We start from the raw sequence: 16104 nt of genomic DNA, 5'->3' as shown, positions 1-16104 counted from the left end.
CTTAATCTAATTTTTTTTTTTTTCAAAAAAAGAAAAGTCTTTTGAGGTAAATGCAGAACTTCCATTAGGAGTCTGTCATTGATTGTTCATTCAAGTGGAAGAATGCTCTGCTGTATAAGTGGCTTCCGGTTTTATAACTGTGTTGTAGTGTCTTATTTTTGCGTTTATTAATAGGCATTTTTAATTGTAAGTGTACCAGGTTAATTTTCTAGCTTTAGCTAGTTTTCTTCTTTTTTAGATCGAGGTTTTTTTCATTTAGTTCTTTGTTATTTTTCCAAAGTATTTAAATCTGGTTACTATTTTGATTTTATTACTGTTTATGTTTACTTCTTTTAATCGTGTTGGTTTTTGGGGGATAATTTCTGTCTTTTTGAATGATATTTCAAAGCCAATTTTATTTGCAATGTTTTGAAGTTCTAATATCTGTGATTTAGCTTCGTCTGTGTCATTTGCTAGCACTGCCAAATCGTCAGCAAAATCAAAAAAGTTTGTTTTGATTTTTTGGCTTATTTTTACTTTTGGGGAGCATTTTTGAGTCATTCCCTCATTACCATTTCTAGAACACAGTTGAATAATAGCAGTAAGAGCCCTTGGCTTCTTATTTTTACCCTTGGTTCTTAGGCAGAACATAATATAATATGCAGCAAGAAGCCAGTTTCCAAAATTTCATGAGTAATATTCCCCCAAAAAATTTTATGAGATGTTGCAGAACCATGAAGTTGTGAGAGATTGAGATTACTACTTCATCTAGGGCCTTATTTACTTATTAAATACCTTGCTGTTTTGAAAACAGTGCATAGTTTTTTTAGCTAGTAAAGTGTAATTTATTTGTTAGTTTGTGGTTTTGTTTGTTTTTTCTTGTTATCTTTCAGATGAGTGCAGTCGAAGAAGCGCTAAGGATATTATTGGAAGTAATTAATTCTTGTTTAACTCATCAATTGTTGCATAATACCGATCTAGTTTATACTTTATTGTATAAGCAACATATATTTGAGCCTTTTCGATCTCATCCTGCATTTCAAGATATTGTACAAAATATTGATATGGCAAGTATTGTGTTTTATTATCTTTGCATAATATTTTATCATGGTTTCAATATTAAATTAAGGGATTATTGATCTTATGTGCTATTTTTATCTTATTTAACTGATTAACTGCCAGTGGTGCATAAACAAACCTTTTCGTAAACATTCTTTTCTTTTTAATTTCTACAAAATTGTTCACCCCTTGTGCAATTTGCCTTTATTTTCTTAGGTGTTATAATCACAAAAACAAATTATATGGTTGTAGGTTTTTAATTAGACAGTTTATTTGCATATCTATTTATTGTATTTTATGAGATTGTGTAACCCATTCCATATAAGGTAAATAATGATCACAATATGCTTATTAAAAATAATCTTTGTGTTTTATTTGCTTATTTAAGTGTTGCTTTTATTCATCAGTTAATGAGATTTATTTATTTTGAAAACTGATAATGAATATTGGTTGTTAAAATAATGGTGCGATTATGCACCTTTGGCTTATGGAGTGATGAATCGCTCACCAGGCGTGCAACTAGTTATTCTTACTTCACAAATAATAACTTTGTCCTGCGTTGTACTATTTTTATGTTTGAATTTTTAAATTTTTGTTTTGCTGTCATTTTACTATTTTTTTTAGTTGTTATTTTATAAAATGTTCAGTTTCTATGTTTGTTAACCAATGGAATTTACAATTTGTTTTTTTCTTATAATTTACCTATCAATGAAGAAATGGTGCCATATTTTGGTAGGCATTTAGCAAAAATGTATATCAAGGGAAAATCAATTAGATTTGGATTTAAGCTTTGGTGTTTGTGTAGTTCAAATGGGTATTTGTACCAATTTATTCCATATGATGGTGCAAACAACGAAAAATCTGAATATGGTCTTCGGACACAAGTAGAACTAAATTTGTTAAATGTTTTACCGACCCTAGTAAGCGTAGAATTTTTTTTACTATTCTTTTTCTACATATGATCTATTTAATCTATGAACAAAAGGATATTTTGCAACTGGCACGGTTAGAGAAAATAGGCTTCCTAATTACCGATTGAAAAAACAAAAACTTTGCAGTTGCTAGATGGAAAGATCAGTGGTGAGAGTTGCCAGTAACCACAATGGCATACATCCATTATTAGATATGAAAAGATATTTGAAAAGAAAGAAAAGACACCGTGATTGTTCAGCCATTAATGTGGCGTTGATTCCTATGACAATAGTATTGGAAATTATAGAATTCAAGTGTGTGGAAAATAATGATGGTGGCCATTGTTTATAAATACTGTCAATTCTGTTATAGTAAATTTATGGAAACATAGACTTACAAACAGTAAAATCAGTCAAATTGATTTTTGGTCTTCTCTTGTATTATCACCGATAAAGTATGAAGAAATAAAAATACCACGAAGCATTGCTGAGAATGAAGAAAAAGTAAAGATAATTTTCCTTCTACACCAATGGTAACCAAGGTTCTTCCATCAAAAAACAGTTTGTCAGAAAATGTTCATTATGATCATAGGGTATACATTATTCCAAAGCACGTGAAAAAAGCTAGATGAAGATGTAAGCTATCCAAAAACCGTACAATTTTTTTTTTTTCTTCTTCAGTCATTTGACTGGTTTGATGCAGCTCTCCAAGATTCCCTATCTAGTGCTAGTCGTTTCATTTCAGTATACCCTCTACATCCTACATCCCTAACAATTTGTTTTACATATTCCAAACGTGGCCAGCCTACACAATCTTTCCCTTCTACCTGTCCTTCCAATATTAAAGCGACTATTCCAGGATGCCTTAGTATGTGGCCTATAAGTCTGTCTCTTCTTTTAACTATATTTTTCCAAATGCTTCTTTCTTCATCTATTTGTCGCAATACCTCTTCGTTTGTCACTTTATCCACCCATCTGATTTTTAACATTCTCCTATAGCACCACATTTCAAAAACTTCTAATCTTTTCTTCTCAGATACTCCGATTGTCCAAGTTTCACTTCCATATAAAGCGACACTCCAAACATACACTTTCAAAAATCTTTTCCTGACATTTAAATTAATTTTAAATATTTTATATATATATTTATATTTATATTTTAAATATTTTATATATTTTATTATATTTCTTACTGAAGGCTCATTTAGTTTGTGCTATTCGGCATTTTATATCGCTCCTGCTTCGTCCATCTTTAGTAATTCTACTTCCCAAATAACAAAATTCTTCTACCTTCATAATCTTTTCTCCTCCTATTTTCACATTCAGTGGTCCATCTTTGTTGTTATTTCTACTACATTTCATTACTTTTGTTTTGTTCTTGTTTATTTTCATGCGATAGTTCTTGCGTAGGACTTCATCTATGCCGTTCATTGTTTCTTCTAAATCCTTTTTACTCTTGGCTAGAATTACTATATCATCAGCAAATCGTAGCATCTTTATCTTTTCACCTTGTACTGTTACTCCAAATCTAAATTGTTCTTTAACATCATTAACTGCTAGTTCCATGTAAAGATTAAAAAGTAACGGAGACAGGGAACATCCTTGTCGGACTCCCTTTCTTATTACGTCTTCTTTCTTATGTTCTTCGATTATTACTGTTGCTGTTTGGTTCCTGTACATGTTAGCAATTGTTCTTCTATCTCTGTATTTGAACCCTAATTTTTTTAAAATGCCGAACATTTTATTCCAGTCTACGTTATCGAATGCCTTTTCTAGATCTATAAACGCCAAGTATGTCGGTTTGTTTTACTTTAATCTTCCTTCTACTATTAATCTGAGGCCTAAAATTGCTTCCCTTGTCCCTATACTTTTCCTGAAACCAAATTGGTCTTCTCCTAACACTTCCTCCACTCTCCTCTCAATTCTTCTGTATAGAATTCTAGTTAAGATTTTTGATGCATGACTAGTTAAATTAATTGTTCTGTATTCTTCACATTTATCTGCCCCTGCTTTCTTTGGTATCATTCATTACTATATCACTTTTTTTGAAGTCTGACGGAAATGCCCCTTTTTCATAAATATTACACACATTATACATATTACACATATTTTTTTGTATAAAATTTAAAGTGCGCCTATATTCAAAATGTTTTCAAGAATTTCATTCACAGCAAAGAAATTAACTGATCTTTTTATTAAAAAAAAAAAGGAAAAAACATTAATAAAGTAGTTTATTTGTTAATTTGTAGTTTAGTAAATTGTTCATATGTATTATTATTATATTCTTCAGAAAATTACATTTTTTGCATGCTTTTTGCCAAAGATGCGTAAACAAAGTATTTTATTCCTGAGTGATAATTGTTTTTTGTTGATGTGAAAATATTTCTAGATTTATATACTTAATAATAGATGAAATTAAGGGTTTATTTAGAAAACAATTATGTATCTTTATGTCCACCAGTTAATGAGTTAATCCACCAACCTATATAAGTTTCTTCATTCATGAAATCTAAATGAGTGGTTGTAATAAATGGAAAAAATGTTAAAACAAATTTTACTCTATAATAAATTTGTAAAAAGAAGATTACATTTTGATTCAAATGAATCAAAGATATTCATTTGATTCATTCTTTCCAGAAGCCTGGAGCATTTATCTTTCCTGAAGCCTAGACCAGATGGATTTGTATTCTAATTGAACTTCAAGTATATTTTCTATAATATGAAAAAATTAATATTTCCTTTCATGCGTCATCTCAATTAATAATGATTGACTTTTGAAATAATCTAATTTAGAAATATTTATTGAAGAGATAAGTTGAATATTATTATAGTAATGTTTTTAAGAAAATATTTCTTACAAAGATTTCTCTTGTAAAATTTTGTTTCTGATCTCTACAAAAGAGAAAGACTGGAGGCTTCATATAACAGTACCAGGTGTACAAAAAGGATATGGGTTGTAATGTCTCATAATATCTCTTGAGTGCGGTATACAATGTTGATTTAAGACAAAATAGGCTAGACTAAAGAGCAAAATGAAGGTTTTATTTGTTCAGATAGCCGTAGATTGATTCCCTTTCTTTCTACTTGATAGTACCACTAGGAAAGATGGTGACTCCTGAACAGAAAGCCTTCTCTCTTCTGGAGTTTGCTAAATGTGAATCTGTAGTTACAGTTCAATATGCGTATTATAGAAACTAATTATAAAACTCCATGTGACAATAACATTCATCGTATAATCAGTTTGAAAGGACTGGATGTCTGTGTAAAGGAAAATTCCAAGACAGGTTGTCTGAAGAGAATATTGAATGTGTCAGAATGTCTTTCCTGTATAGTCCTGTTGGGAAAGCCATAAACTAGCATTGCCAGTGAAAACTGTTTTAAGGAAATGCTTCCACATCATTTGCAGCTGTTGCAAGCTTTTGAAGGCTACCGGTTACACTCTGGATACCAATGTTACAATGTGAAGATAATAACTTTCTTCACAGTTTTGTGTAGTCAACTTATATTATTGATTTATAATATACAGATGAGTCACCAGTTCATTTTAGTGGAAACGCAAACACACATATATTCCTACTTGGAAGTCAGAAAATCCCATGAACTCTTGCCGTGTGAAAGAGACTCCCCAAAATTAAATGTAATCTGTGCAATATCCCAACGGCAAGTTTATGGATCATTCTTTTTCCCAGAAGCAAGCGTAACAAGAGTGCTTATTTGGATATGCTATGTACATGGCTCTTTCCTCAACTGCAAAATGGACGAGACAGTTTTATTTAGCAACAAGATGATGTGCCTCCTCAACTGATTCATACTTTGTGTGGGATTGGTTGAATGACGTTTTTCCCCAACTTTTGGATCGGTTGGCATGGATCACCCCCAGATTTGACCCCATGTGATTTTTTTCTTTGGGGTTTTATAAAGAATATTATGTATGCCCCTCCACTACCCACAATCTACCAGTTTGAGGCACAGGATTGAAGCAGCTATCATTTCCATTGCTGTAGTGGTTAAAATAAGGGATGAATCTCCTATTGATTAGATGTGTGCTGCTTGATGAGAGGTGCTCACATTGAACACTTCATTTTATGTGATTTAGTACTTTAAGTTAAGAGATATTAAGTAACTTTGAAAACCCAATATCTCTTGTGCATCCTATATAATTGAAAACAAAATTAGAAAATGAAATATAGAATTAAAAAAATTGTTAATTGGAATAATTAACAATCTGTGAAAACATATGTTTAGAAGTACTGACTATGATAATTTCAAGGTTCATTATATTGTTACAAACATACTGCACTTAAGAATTTTTTACTAATTTTCTAAAATTGGCATTGGTTTCTCGAAGGACAGTTGAATAATTTTTTTATAATCTTCACAGCTGATAATTTTTGACATAATTTTTTAATAAACAATAATTATTATGAAAATTAAATGAAGAAAAAGTGGTTTTAAATTGTAATATTTTACAGAAGAAAATAAATCTGTTCTGAAATGTTTAAACTGTTTGTTTTTTTTGTTGCAGTTGTTTTGCTGTTTAATTCTATGTAATATTTTCTTTTGTAGGTGATTGAATATTTTACATCGCGATTGGCTAAAGCAGAAAATCAAAGTGGAGATGTTGAACAGGTTCTTGGTTTAGTTAAACATGCTGCTTTACAGTGGCCACATGATAGACTTAAGGTAAGTTCTAATTATTATATATATATATATTATTTTTTTAAAATCAATTCTTTTAAGAATCATACACCTCCTAATCAACCAAAGTACAGAATAAATAAAGCAGGATGACGTATATTCCACTATATATGCAGGAGCGCTTTTGCGATTTACTTGTATATCAGCTGCGTTACATATTCATATACTCATCTCAAATTACCACACAAACATCATAAAATATAGTAAAATATCATGTATTTATTTATTTCATTTAAAATTTAAAGCCTTTAATCTCTTTATTTTAAGAATTTAAACTTTTATTCAGTTAAATTAAAAATTAAAAGAAAATTTTTAAATATGATAAATTAATTAAAATTAAATTGTAAAAATTTTTACATATGAAAAGATATGATATGAAGGCATAAAATCAAATTAAAACTAAAGTAAAAATTAAAATTAAAATCAAATAAGAATAATGTTAAGTAAATCAATTATGCATATTGTCCATTTAACTGGACTGTACCAGAATTTAACTGGACTGGCGAAATCTGGACTGTACGATGGGTGTGGTACAGTTGCAATGCCACAAGCATTCAAGAAATCATCTACAGTTTGAGCGACATGGAGCCACGCATGATGCAGTAAAATTTTGTTAATGTTCTTATGCGATCATTTTTTCTTAAAAATGGTGCAGCATTGTGATCAAAACTGATTTGTAATAATCTGCCATCTGGCCTTGAGGGACAGCGTGTTGGTACAAAAAACCTTTGAAAACAAAGAAGATTATCATCATAACCTTACCGGCACTGCGACTCATCTTTGCTTTTTTCAATGGTGGCGACTGCACTCTCTTCCATTGAGAAGTTTGTTGTTTCAGTTCCATATCATAGTGATACATCCAAGATTCATTTGTGGTTATGATTTGATTCATTTCTTCATTTGCTTCCCCACCAAACCATGATAACAGGTCTTGACACACAGACACAATGCTGCATTTGCTCCAGTGTAAGCAGGCACGGCACCTACCTGCAAGACATGCGTCGCATGGCCAAATCATTATGCACATGCAAAATTGAAAATGTGCTGCAAACTGAAATGTCTAAACATGCAGCATGCTCCCTATGGTATTCGTCGTTCTTCATGGAAAATAGCAGCAGCTGTATTCTTACAACCTTGGTAGAGATGTTAAAGGGCGTGGCTGGTTGGCGATGCACTCTCTACCCTCTTGGAACACTTTATACCACTTGTAGAAGGTCACATGGTTCACAACATCTTCACCATACACCATAGTTAATAATTCATACGCGTCTTTTTGGTTCTTCCAGAGTTTCACTAAAAATGTCATGTTACAATGTTGCTCTAACTTTTTATTCTTGTTGGACATGGTAGGCGAATATCTAACACACATTATGTGGATCATCACTTACGTTCACTCGCTACACTGATCAACTTGAAACTGATCTTTATATATGGCTAAAAGAATGGGCTACACAATGGTATGCAGTATTACCACATTTTCCCTCAGGATCACTATTATCATTACTATTTGAACAGGCCTTGTATAAATAAAGATCCTAAGATTCTTAAAAAATAAATAGTACCTAATATTATCTTAATTCAACTGCATAATTAACTAAATCAGCATTATTATTATTATTATTATTATTATTATTATTATTATTATTATTATTATACATACCATTGCTAAGAGTATATCCCCTCCATGCTTAATTGAACTTTGTAACATTCTGCAGCAGGAGGGAAATTTTGATTTGTAGCGGTATCACCATCCAACTACAAAATTTTGTAGTTTGTTGTTACCAGCTGGTATAACTACTTTTTAATTGTTAAATTAATCTTTATATCTGTGTTGAGAGTAATGGTAGTTTAAGTACACAAAACAAGAACAATTTTTATGATTAAATGTTAGTAGAAAAAAAATAAGATTACAATTGCTTACCATAATTAATAACATACAAGATACTTGCTTATTCTTGATTACTGATCATCACATTTGTGTAAGCTGGAAAACAGAAATTTGAAGATGCTTCATGGTCCAGTCAGGTCAGGAAACCTTGTACTTAAGAAAATTAACAGCTTGTTGCAGAGGTATTGTTAAACAACCCTCAAACATGAACAAGAAGCATTTAATCTGCCCCTTACATTTTTATAACCATTATTCATCTTATTCATCTCTGTTGCAGTATCTAAAAGTTTTTACAACCCAGAATTAATTTTATCTACGTAATTTATTATGTAAGATTATAAGCCACTTTCTTCTATTACTATTTGCAAATTGGTATCAGCTTCAAACAAATTTAGAATATCTTTATTGTAGGAATTAATTCCTACCCCTAAACTCCATATTTTTTAAGAATACATTGGATCTTGATAGAGAAACATCATATAAATGTACAGTTCTATTGTGTGTAGGTTATCCAAAATTCCATCAAACATTTTTTTTTAATTTTTTATTAATTCATCACATAAACTCAATACGTGTGCTATGTGAATATGAAATGGAAATTTTGAAAAATACTTTATCCAATGGGTATTCAAACCCAGGACCTCCAGATGAAAGGCTGAGACAGTTACCACTCTTGCATCGAGGTTATGAGTTTAGATTTAATAAAATATCTAAGCATTGATTTTATTTTCATTTTAAAGCAACAATTACAATTCATAAGAAATTTCCTTATGAAGCAATGTGTCTGTAAATAATAAGTTGAAAGTATTACAAAAATAAAGTCAATCGTACCAATGAATATATTACAGTTTACAAAAAAGTATGTACTATATTTTAGCTCCATTTACATCTTATTAACTATTATCTTACTAGGAATCAGGGAAAATTAATTTTTATAGACCACCCTGTAATATAAAGAGGTTAGAAATGCATGTTTAATCCATTCCTAATAATAGTTTTTATAGCTAATTGGTTAGAAGTAATAAGAGCCCTTATGTAAATATAATTTTGACTTAAAGAGCTGTAAAATGTTTTTCATTTTAATTGAACTTGATTTCATTAAATTTTAAATGATATGGTTAATAGAACTTTGAAAAATTTAGGAGTTGTCCATGGAATTTCAAAGTTCAGTACTTTGGATACAAGGTCTGTTCAGAAAATAGCATACTTAATTTTTTTAATCATTATTATTACTTTTACTGATCATTGGTCCTTGTCACCGTCAAAGTACTCCCCTCCACTATTAATACACTTATCCCAGCAGTGTTTCCACTTTGTTTTGCAGTCCTGGATAGCTTAATTTGAAATGGCCTTTAAGATCCATGATGAATTTGCTTTAATGTCATCAATTGTCTCAAGACGGCATACTTTCATCACTGATTTTAATTTCGGAAATAAGAAACAATCGCAAGGAGATAGGTCTGGCAAGTAGGCAGGCTGAGGGAGGACAGTCATTTGATTTTTGGCACGAAACTGATGAATTGACAAAGCTGAGTGTGCGGGCACATTGTCGTGGCTAGGCAACCATGAGTTGTCTCACCTCAATTCTGGTCTCTTTTTGCAAATTTTTTCATGTAACCATTGTAAAAAGTCTTGGTAGTATGCATGGTTTACTGTTTCACCATGAGGCAAGAACTGAAAATGCACAATTCCATTAAAATAAAAAAAAACAGAGAGCATCACTTTGACATTGTCGAGACTGACATGCATTCTTGGGGTGTAGAGATCCTTTATCAGTCCATTGTGATGATTGAACTTTTGTCTTGATGTCATAGTCATAAACCCAGCTTTCATCTCCCATTATGATCCTTTGCATGAATGTTTCATGTCATCAGCTTGTTCAAGAAATGGATGACAAATGTCCACTCGATGTTCTTTCTGCTTTTCGGTCATTAAACGAGGAACAAGCTTTGCTACAACTTGATGCATCTTCGATTTTTCCATCAAAATGTTACGACATGATTCGATTGAGATGCTAGTCTGTTCTGCAAGTTCTTTGACAGTCAATTGGTGATTTGCACGCACCAGATTGTTGATTTTCTGAACACAGGTGTCATCAATTGAAGTCGAAGGCCTTCCTGGTCAAGGGTCATCTTCAATTTACTGATGACCACTTTTAAATCATAAAAACCATTCGTAATTGTGTACGACCCAGAGAATCATTTTCTTAAGCTTGTTTCAAAAGTTGAAACGTTTCTATGAAAGTTTTCCCCAGTTTTACGCAAAATTTTATGTCGTTTCGTTGCTCCTGAAAATCGCACATTACAAAAATCGCTACTAACACAAAAACTAAATGAGATAGCAACAATCGAAGAACGTGTGGTTACAGAGGAGGTTATGCGGAACACAGTGCTGCCAACTGCAAGTCATTAAATCTCTCTGTTGGCGTGTAATTAAAAATGTTTGGTTGTTTTCTGAACAGACCTCGTATATAGAACAGTAGGTTATAAAAATGTAAGTTTTGTTACCTGCATTCATACAAACCTGTATTAAATTTGATCTTTATTTTCTGAGCCAGGCTCTTTACACATCACTTTGAATAAATGAGGCTTTGTTATATAATTTATATTAATTATTTTATCAGTTTCAATTAATTTAAAAAAAAAAAAATTTGAATGTCTGTTGTTATGTCACATTAAAAATATTAATTATTCATTGTCATGTGTTATAGAAATTTCCAGAATTGAAATTTAAATATGTTGAAGAAGAGAAACCAGAAGAATTTTTTATACCGTATGTTTGGTCGTTAGTAACTTTACATTGTAATTTATATTGGGATTCATCATTGATTAAACAGTGTTGAGTGCTTAATTATTTATCATTATTATTATTATCATCATGAGTGTCTTCTGACTCCATCCAGTGTATTAAGTTTTGAGTGCTAATTATTTTATTTCATTTATTTTTTTTTATATTTATTTATTAGTTGTAACAAAAGTAAATTAATTAATTAATTAATTACCATTAAATAATAAGTTATTCATATATTATATTGTGGCTGAAAATAAAAACTGCTTTTATTTACTTTTTTTTATTATTATTAAACAAGTATTTAAAGTACAAAAATATGAATTTAATATTACAATCTTTTTTTTAATCATTTATTTTCTTTATAAAAATTGTAAGATAAGAGGGGTTGTGCATTTTGGACTTTTAAAAAAAAAAAGTATAATGCTTTTAAGAGGGAATTCAGTATTATATTTTTAAATTCTATTCATGGATTAGTAAGTGATGCATTACATAAGTTAAAGAAGAAAATAAAAATAAAAACACACATTAATTTGAATGAGGAAGTCGTTTTATATTAAATGAATGATAGGTACAACTTTATTTTGCAAAACTGTAAAATTTCAAGGATAAATTTCTAAAAGATTGTTGATAAAATTTGAATATATTTTTTGTTTTATATAATATTAAAGATTTAGCAATTGCAAACAGCTTTTTCAATATTTAAAAAAAAAAAAATTTTTAATGCTAAAATTCTAATTTTTTTCAAAAATATTTCATGATTTTGAAATACAATTATATGTGAAATATTAAATTTTTGGAAATATTTTTTAACAATTTGGCAGTTTTCATGAAATTCTTTTCTAGTTTGTAGTGTTTATGTTTTAGAAATATCATCAGTCAGAGGAACTTCATTTTAGTGTAATATTTATTATTTTATTAAACATCCTTTCTGTGCTGAAATATGGAAAATAATAAAACCATCATTGAATATGATTTGCTTAATTGATATTACCTTAAAAGATAATATTATATCACTAATTACCTTTCTAATATTACATCAATAGATATAATTAAAAACTAATGCATCAGAATTTTAAAATAATTTTGTTACAGAACCATTATCATCATCACCAAGTACTAGAAGGGATCTTCTGTTATGACATCACACATAAATTTCTAAATGGTGAGCTGCCCATCCTTTGATGAGTATTCAAAACATGCCGATTAACAGGCTTATATTTAAAAAATATTTAATGAAGTCATTGTTAATATATTCTCATTACATGTTATCTTCTCTTGTATTTTCACTTCTGGGCTTAAATTAAAGCTATTTAATTCTGCCGTTTGTAATACTCCTGTACCCTATCTAAACAAATGTAACCAGCAAACATATTCAAAAACCTCATTTCAGGCAGATGTTTCCTTCTTCATTAAGATTCCAATGCTCAGTTCATGTAGAAAGGCAAATGTAGACACTTTGATATAATATTGTGGAACAGTATGTCGACTTACTTGATATACTGATATGCATCAGTATATTCGATTCAGTGATGTAGGCATCAGGATACTTCTTATTTTACTTCCTAAATGATACAGAATGCTTAATAACAATGAGAAATGCTGTACAGTATTTATAATTACTTGTTACCCATGTCACACGGATATTTTTTTTTTTTTTATTTATTCATGTTGAAATGTATAAATAAATGTACATATAGCCAAAATATATAATATTACATTTCTTTTTCGGAATAAAGTGATCAGTTTTGTATTAAAATAATCATAATGTGTACATTATGATTATTGTAATTTATGTAAACATAGTTATTTTATATTTTATCTCCAGAGTATTAAAAGTATATTTATAAATTTAAAAAAGTATTACCTAATTTTTAACAGCAAAAAATTATCTTGAACATTATCATAAAAATATGTGGTGCTATGTATTACATTAAATATAAATGAAAAAATGAAAAATGGAGATCTTTTATTATAGAAAAAAATTCATTACGTTATGCATTTTACTTATTATTTATAATTTATGGTAATAATATAAATTATTAAATTAGTATAACTTTACTAAATTTTTTATTTAATTTATATTAACTAAAATAATATACAATTTTTGTATGGTAAGAAATGTATTTGTACATATGTTTGTTATAAAAATAATATTTGTTAATATTCATTATTATATTTTATTTGAATTATTTAATTATAATTTAATGTCTGTATAATTTAATTGTAATATTGTTGTTGGTTATAAAAATATTTTTTTTAAAATTATTTGAGAAGTTATTTATTTTTTGTAAAATTAATTAATCTATATAGAGAAGTTTAGATTAATTTATTTTTTTCATTATCTGTCATAGTCTTTCGGGTCTGATGCATTTAGTACATCTGAGGTAAAAGTGCACTATCAGAATTGTTTTCTCTAAGACAAAAAATATTTATTATACGACCAGTTCTTTTGTTGAACAGACTGAAAATGTCATGGTAGGGCTGTATGTCACCTTCATTTCAATAGGCTTAGTATGCGATAGTGTATTCAGTTCCATGATGAAAGTAATGGAAAAATACTTTATTCCTCATCTTCTTAAGTAAACCTGGCATATAATGCTTGTAATGGCTATCCCGTTTTTGAGAATGATTTTATTTCATTTCAGATCAACTGCAACTAAACCCACCGGGTTGATCTAATGGTGAATGCATCTTCACAAATCAGCTGATTTTGAAGTCGAGAGTTCCAACATTCAAATCCTAGTAAAGGCAGTTACTTTTATATGGATTTGAATACTAGATCGTGAATACCGGTATTCTTTGGTGGTTGGGTTTCAATTAGCCACACATCTCAGAAATGGTTGACCTGAGACTGTACAAGACTACTACAGTTCACTTAAACTCATACATATCATCCTTCGAACTAATACCTGACAGTGATTCCCGGAGGATAAACAGGAAAAAAAGATCATCTACAACAATTATATTTAAGTGACCTAATGCACAAAATAATTGTCAGTTTTCAAATGAAGCACCATAAAACTTACATCTAAATTAATTGGAAATGTCTTAAGTTTTTGATACATAAACAGGTTATAATACCAGCCCATGTGTACTATATTACAAGATGTGTAGTCGCATAAAGCTTGTTAGTCAGAAAAATAATGGTGTAGGATTAAATGTATTTTGTGGCTTGCTAAATTTGAGTGAGTTACATTTGGTAGGTGTGAATACCACCGTGTGTTCAATGAAGAACTGCCACATAAAAATAACATTTGCCAGTGGGACAAACAAAATTGGCAACCTACTGAAATAGTCAAGTCCAGGATGATATCAATTCTAAAGAGACCATTAAAGCTGTCCATACAAGTTATTTGTGTAGCATGTAGAAAATCAGTATGGAAGTGTTCTGTAGAGTTCAGTGTTCCAAAAAAAACTTACTCAAGGTTTTATAAAATGATTGTTACTGGTTATAAAATTTAGGTGTTATATAAAAATTATTCTCAGGACAAAATTAAACTCATTGAATATGTTTGACATTATAAATAGGTTATATTATGGTAGGGAGTTTTTAAACAAGTTTATTTTTAGTGATGAAGCTACATTTCTTATTTCAGGAAGAATAAATCGGAATAATTTTTGAATATAGGGTACTGAACCTCCTCACGTCATTACATAACATCATCAACCTGACAGTCAAAAAGTTAAATGTATGAACAATTAGTTAGACAAGATTGTTAGTGTTTCTTTAATTTTTGATAAAAAAACTAACAGGAAAACAACTTCCTGAATATGTTAGAAGGATATACAGTTCGTTCTCCAGTTGGATGAAACTCTTCCACAGTTTGCCAGATTTGTACATAATTACCTTAACGAAATATTTCCTCAGCCACGGGTAGATGAAAAGGTTGGATAGCCTTGCCTCTACAGTCTTACCAGATTTTACAATTAAGAATTTTTTTCCGTTCGAATAAGAAATTTGGACTATTTATAAAAAAACATATCGCTGAAATTGTTTTTTTATTATACCAGATGTTTTGTGTAATGTATGGTAGAAGGTTTAACATTGTCTTTGTATCTGTAAAGCTACTAAATGACTGCATATTAAAATCTATTAAACAGGTAAGATTACTTTAGAGACTTTCTCTTTATTCTGGCATGTACTTTATGTTCTTTTATACTTTGTTCCAAGAATATTTATATTTGAAACATCAACACTATTTTTGGAAATGTACATAAAATATGTAATTTATAATTTATATGAGGTACGTTCAATAATTAACGAGAAAAATTGATATAAAGAAAAATTGGTTGACTCAGTGACAATGAAAACCATCTGATTTTCATTTCTTTGGCCCACTCAGAGACATTTTGTGCAACAAGAAGTTTGACAACAATGACAACAAAGCAATACACAAATTGTTCAAACAGCAAGGTAAAGATTTCTAAGCTATGGGAATCAGAAAGCTCACAGAACAGAACAGTGAGACAAGTGTAAATGTTGCTGGAGACTATATTGAAAAGTAGTATAAGTTTTATTGACATGAATAAATTGTTTTTTCTCTACATAAGTTTGTCGGGTTAATTATTGAACGTTCCTCATAATATGATTTTTTTTCTCCTTATAACATGGTAGTCTGCTAGACTGGAATACTTCCAGGGAATAACATAATCAGAAAATAAAAGTATGTAAAAGATGAAATGTTCTACACTGGGCAGACAGAATGTGATTTCAGACTTAATATTCACCTATTAGAAGCAGATAAATACATCATTATACAAAAAGAAATTTTAAAAAAT

The 16104-nt window shown here is 29.8% G+C and overlaps 1 protein-coding gene across 3 annotated transcripts in view; it reads left to right on the top strand.

Annotated features, from left to right (window-relative positions):
* LOC142332274 (dymeclin) overlaps positions 1 to 13584 on the top strand; it is a 77324-nt gene extending 63740 nt beyond the window's left edge. For 2 of the 3 annotated variants that reach the window (XM_075378602.1, XM_075378601.1), the window contains exons 13-15: positions 873 to 1046; positions 6516 to 6632; positions 11246 to 13584. In XM_075378602.1, coding sequence (XP_075234717.1) covers positions 873 to 1046; positions 6516 to 6632; positions 11246 to 11377 — 423 coding nt within the window. In that variant the 3' untranslated portion in view covers positions 11378 to 13584. The remainder of the gene's footprint in view (positions 1 to 872; positions 1047 to 6515; positions 6633 to 11245) is intronic. The other variant, XM_075378603.1, reaches the window with a different exon arrangement.
* Positions 13585 to 16104: the final 2520 nt, after the last annotated feature.

The sequence above is a fragment of the Lycorma delicatula genome, chromosome 11, assembly GCF_047948215.1.
Source record: "Lycorma delicatula isolate Av1 chromosome 11, ASM4794821v1, whole genome shotgun sequence".
Classification (NCBI taxonomy): domain Eukaryota; kingdom Metazoa; phylum Arthropoda; class Insecta; order Hemiptera; family Fulgoridae; genus Lycorma; species Lycorma delicatula.
Note: the sequence above shows the minus strand (reverse complement) of the source record. Positions and strands in the feature narration are given on the sequence as shown.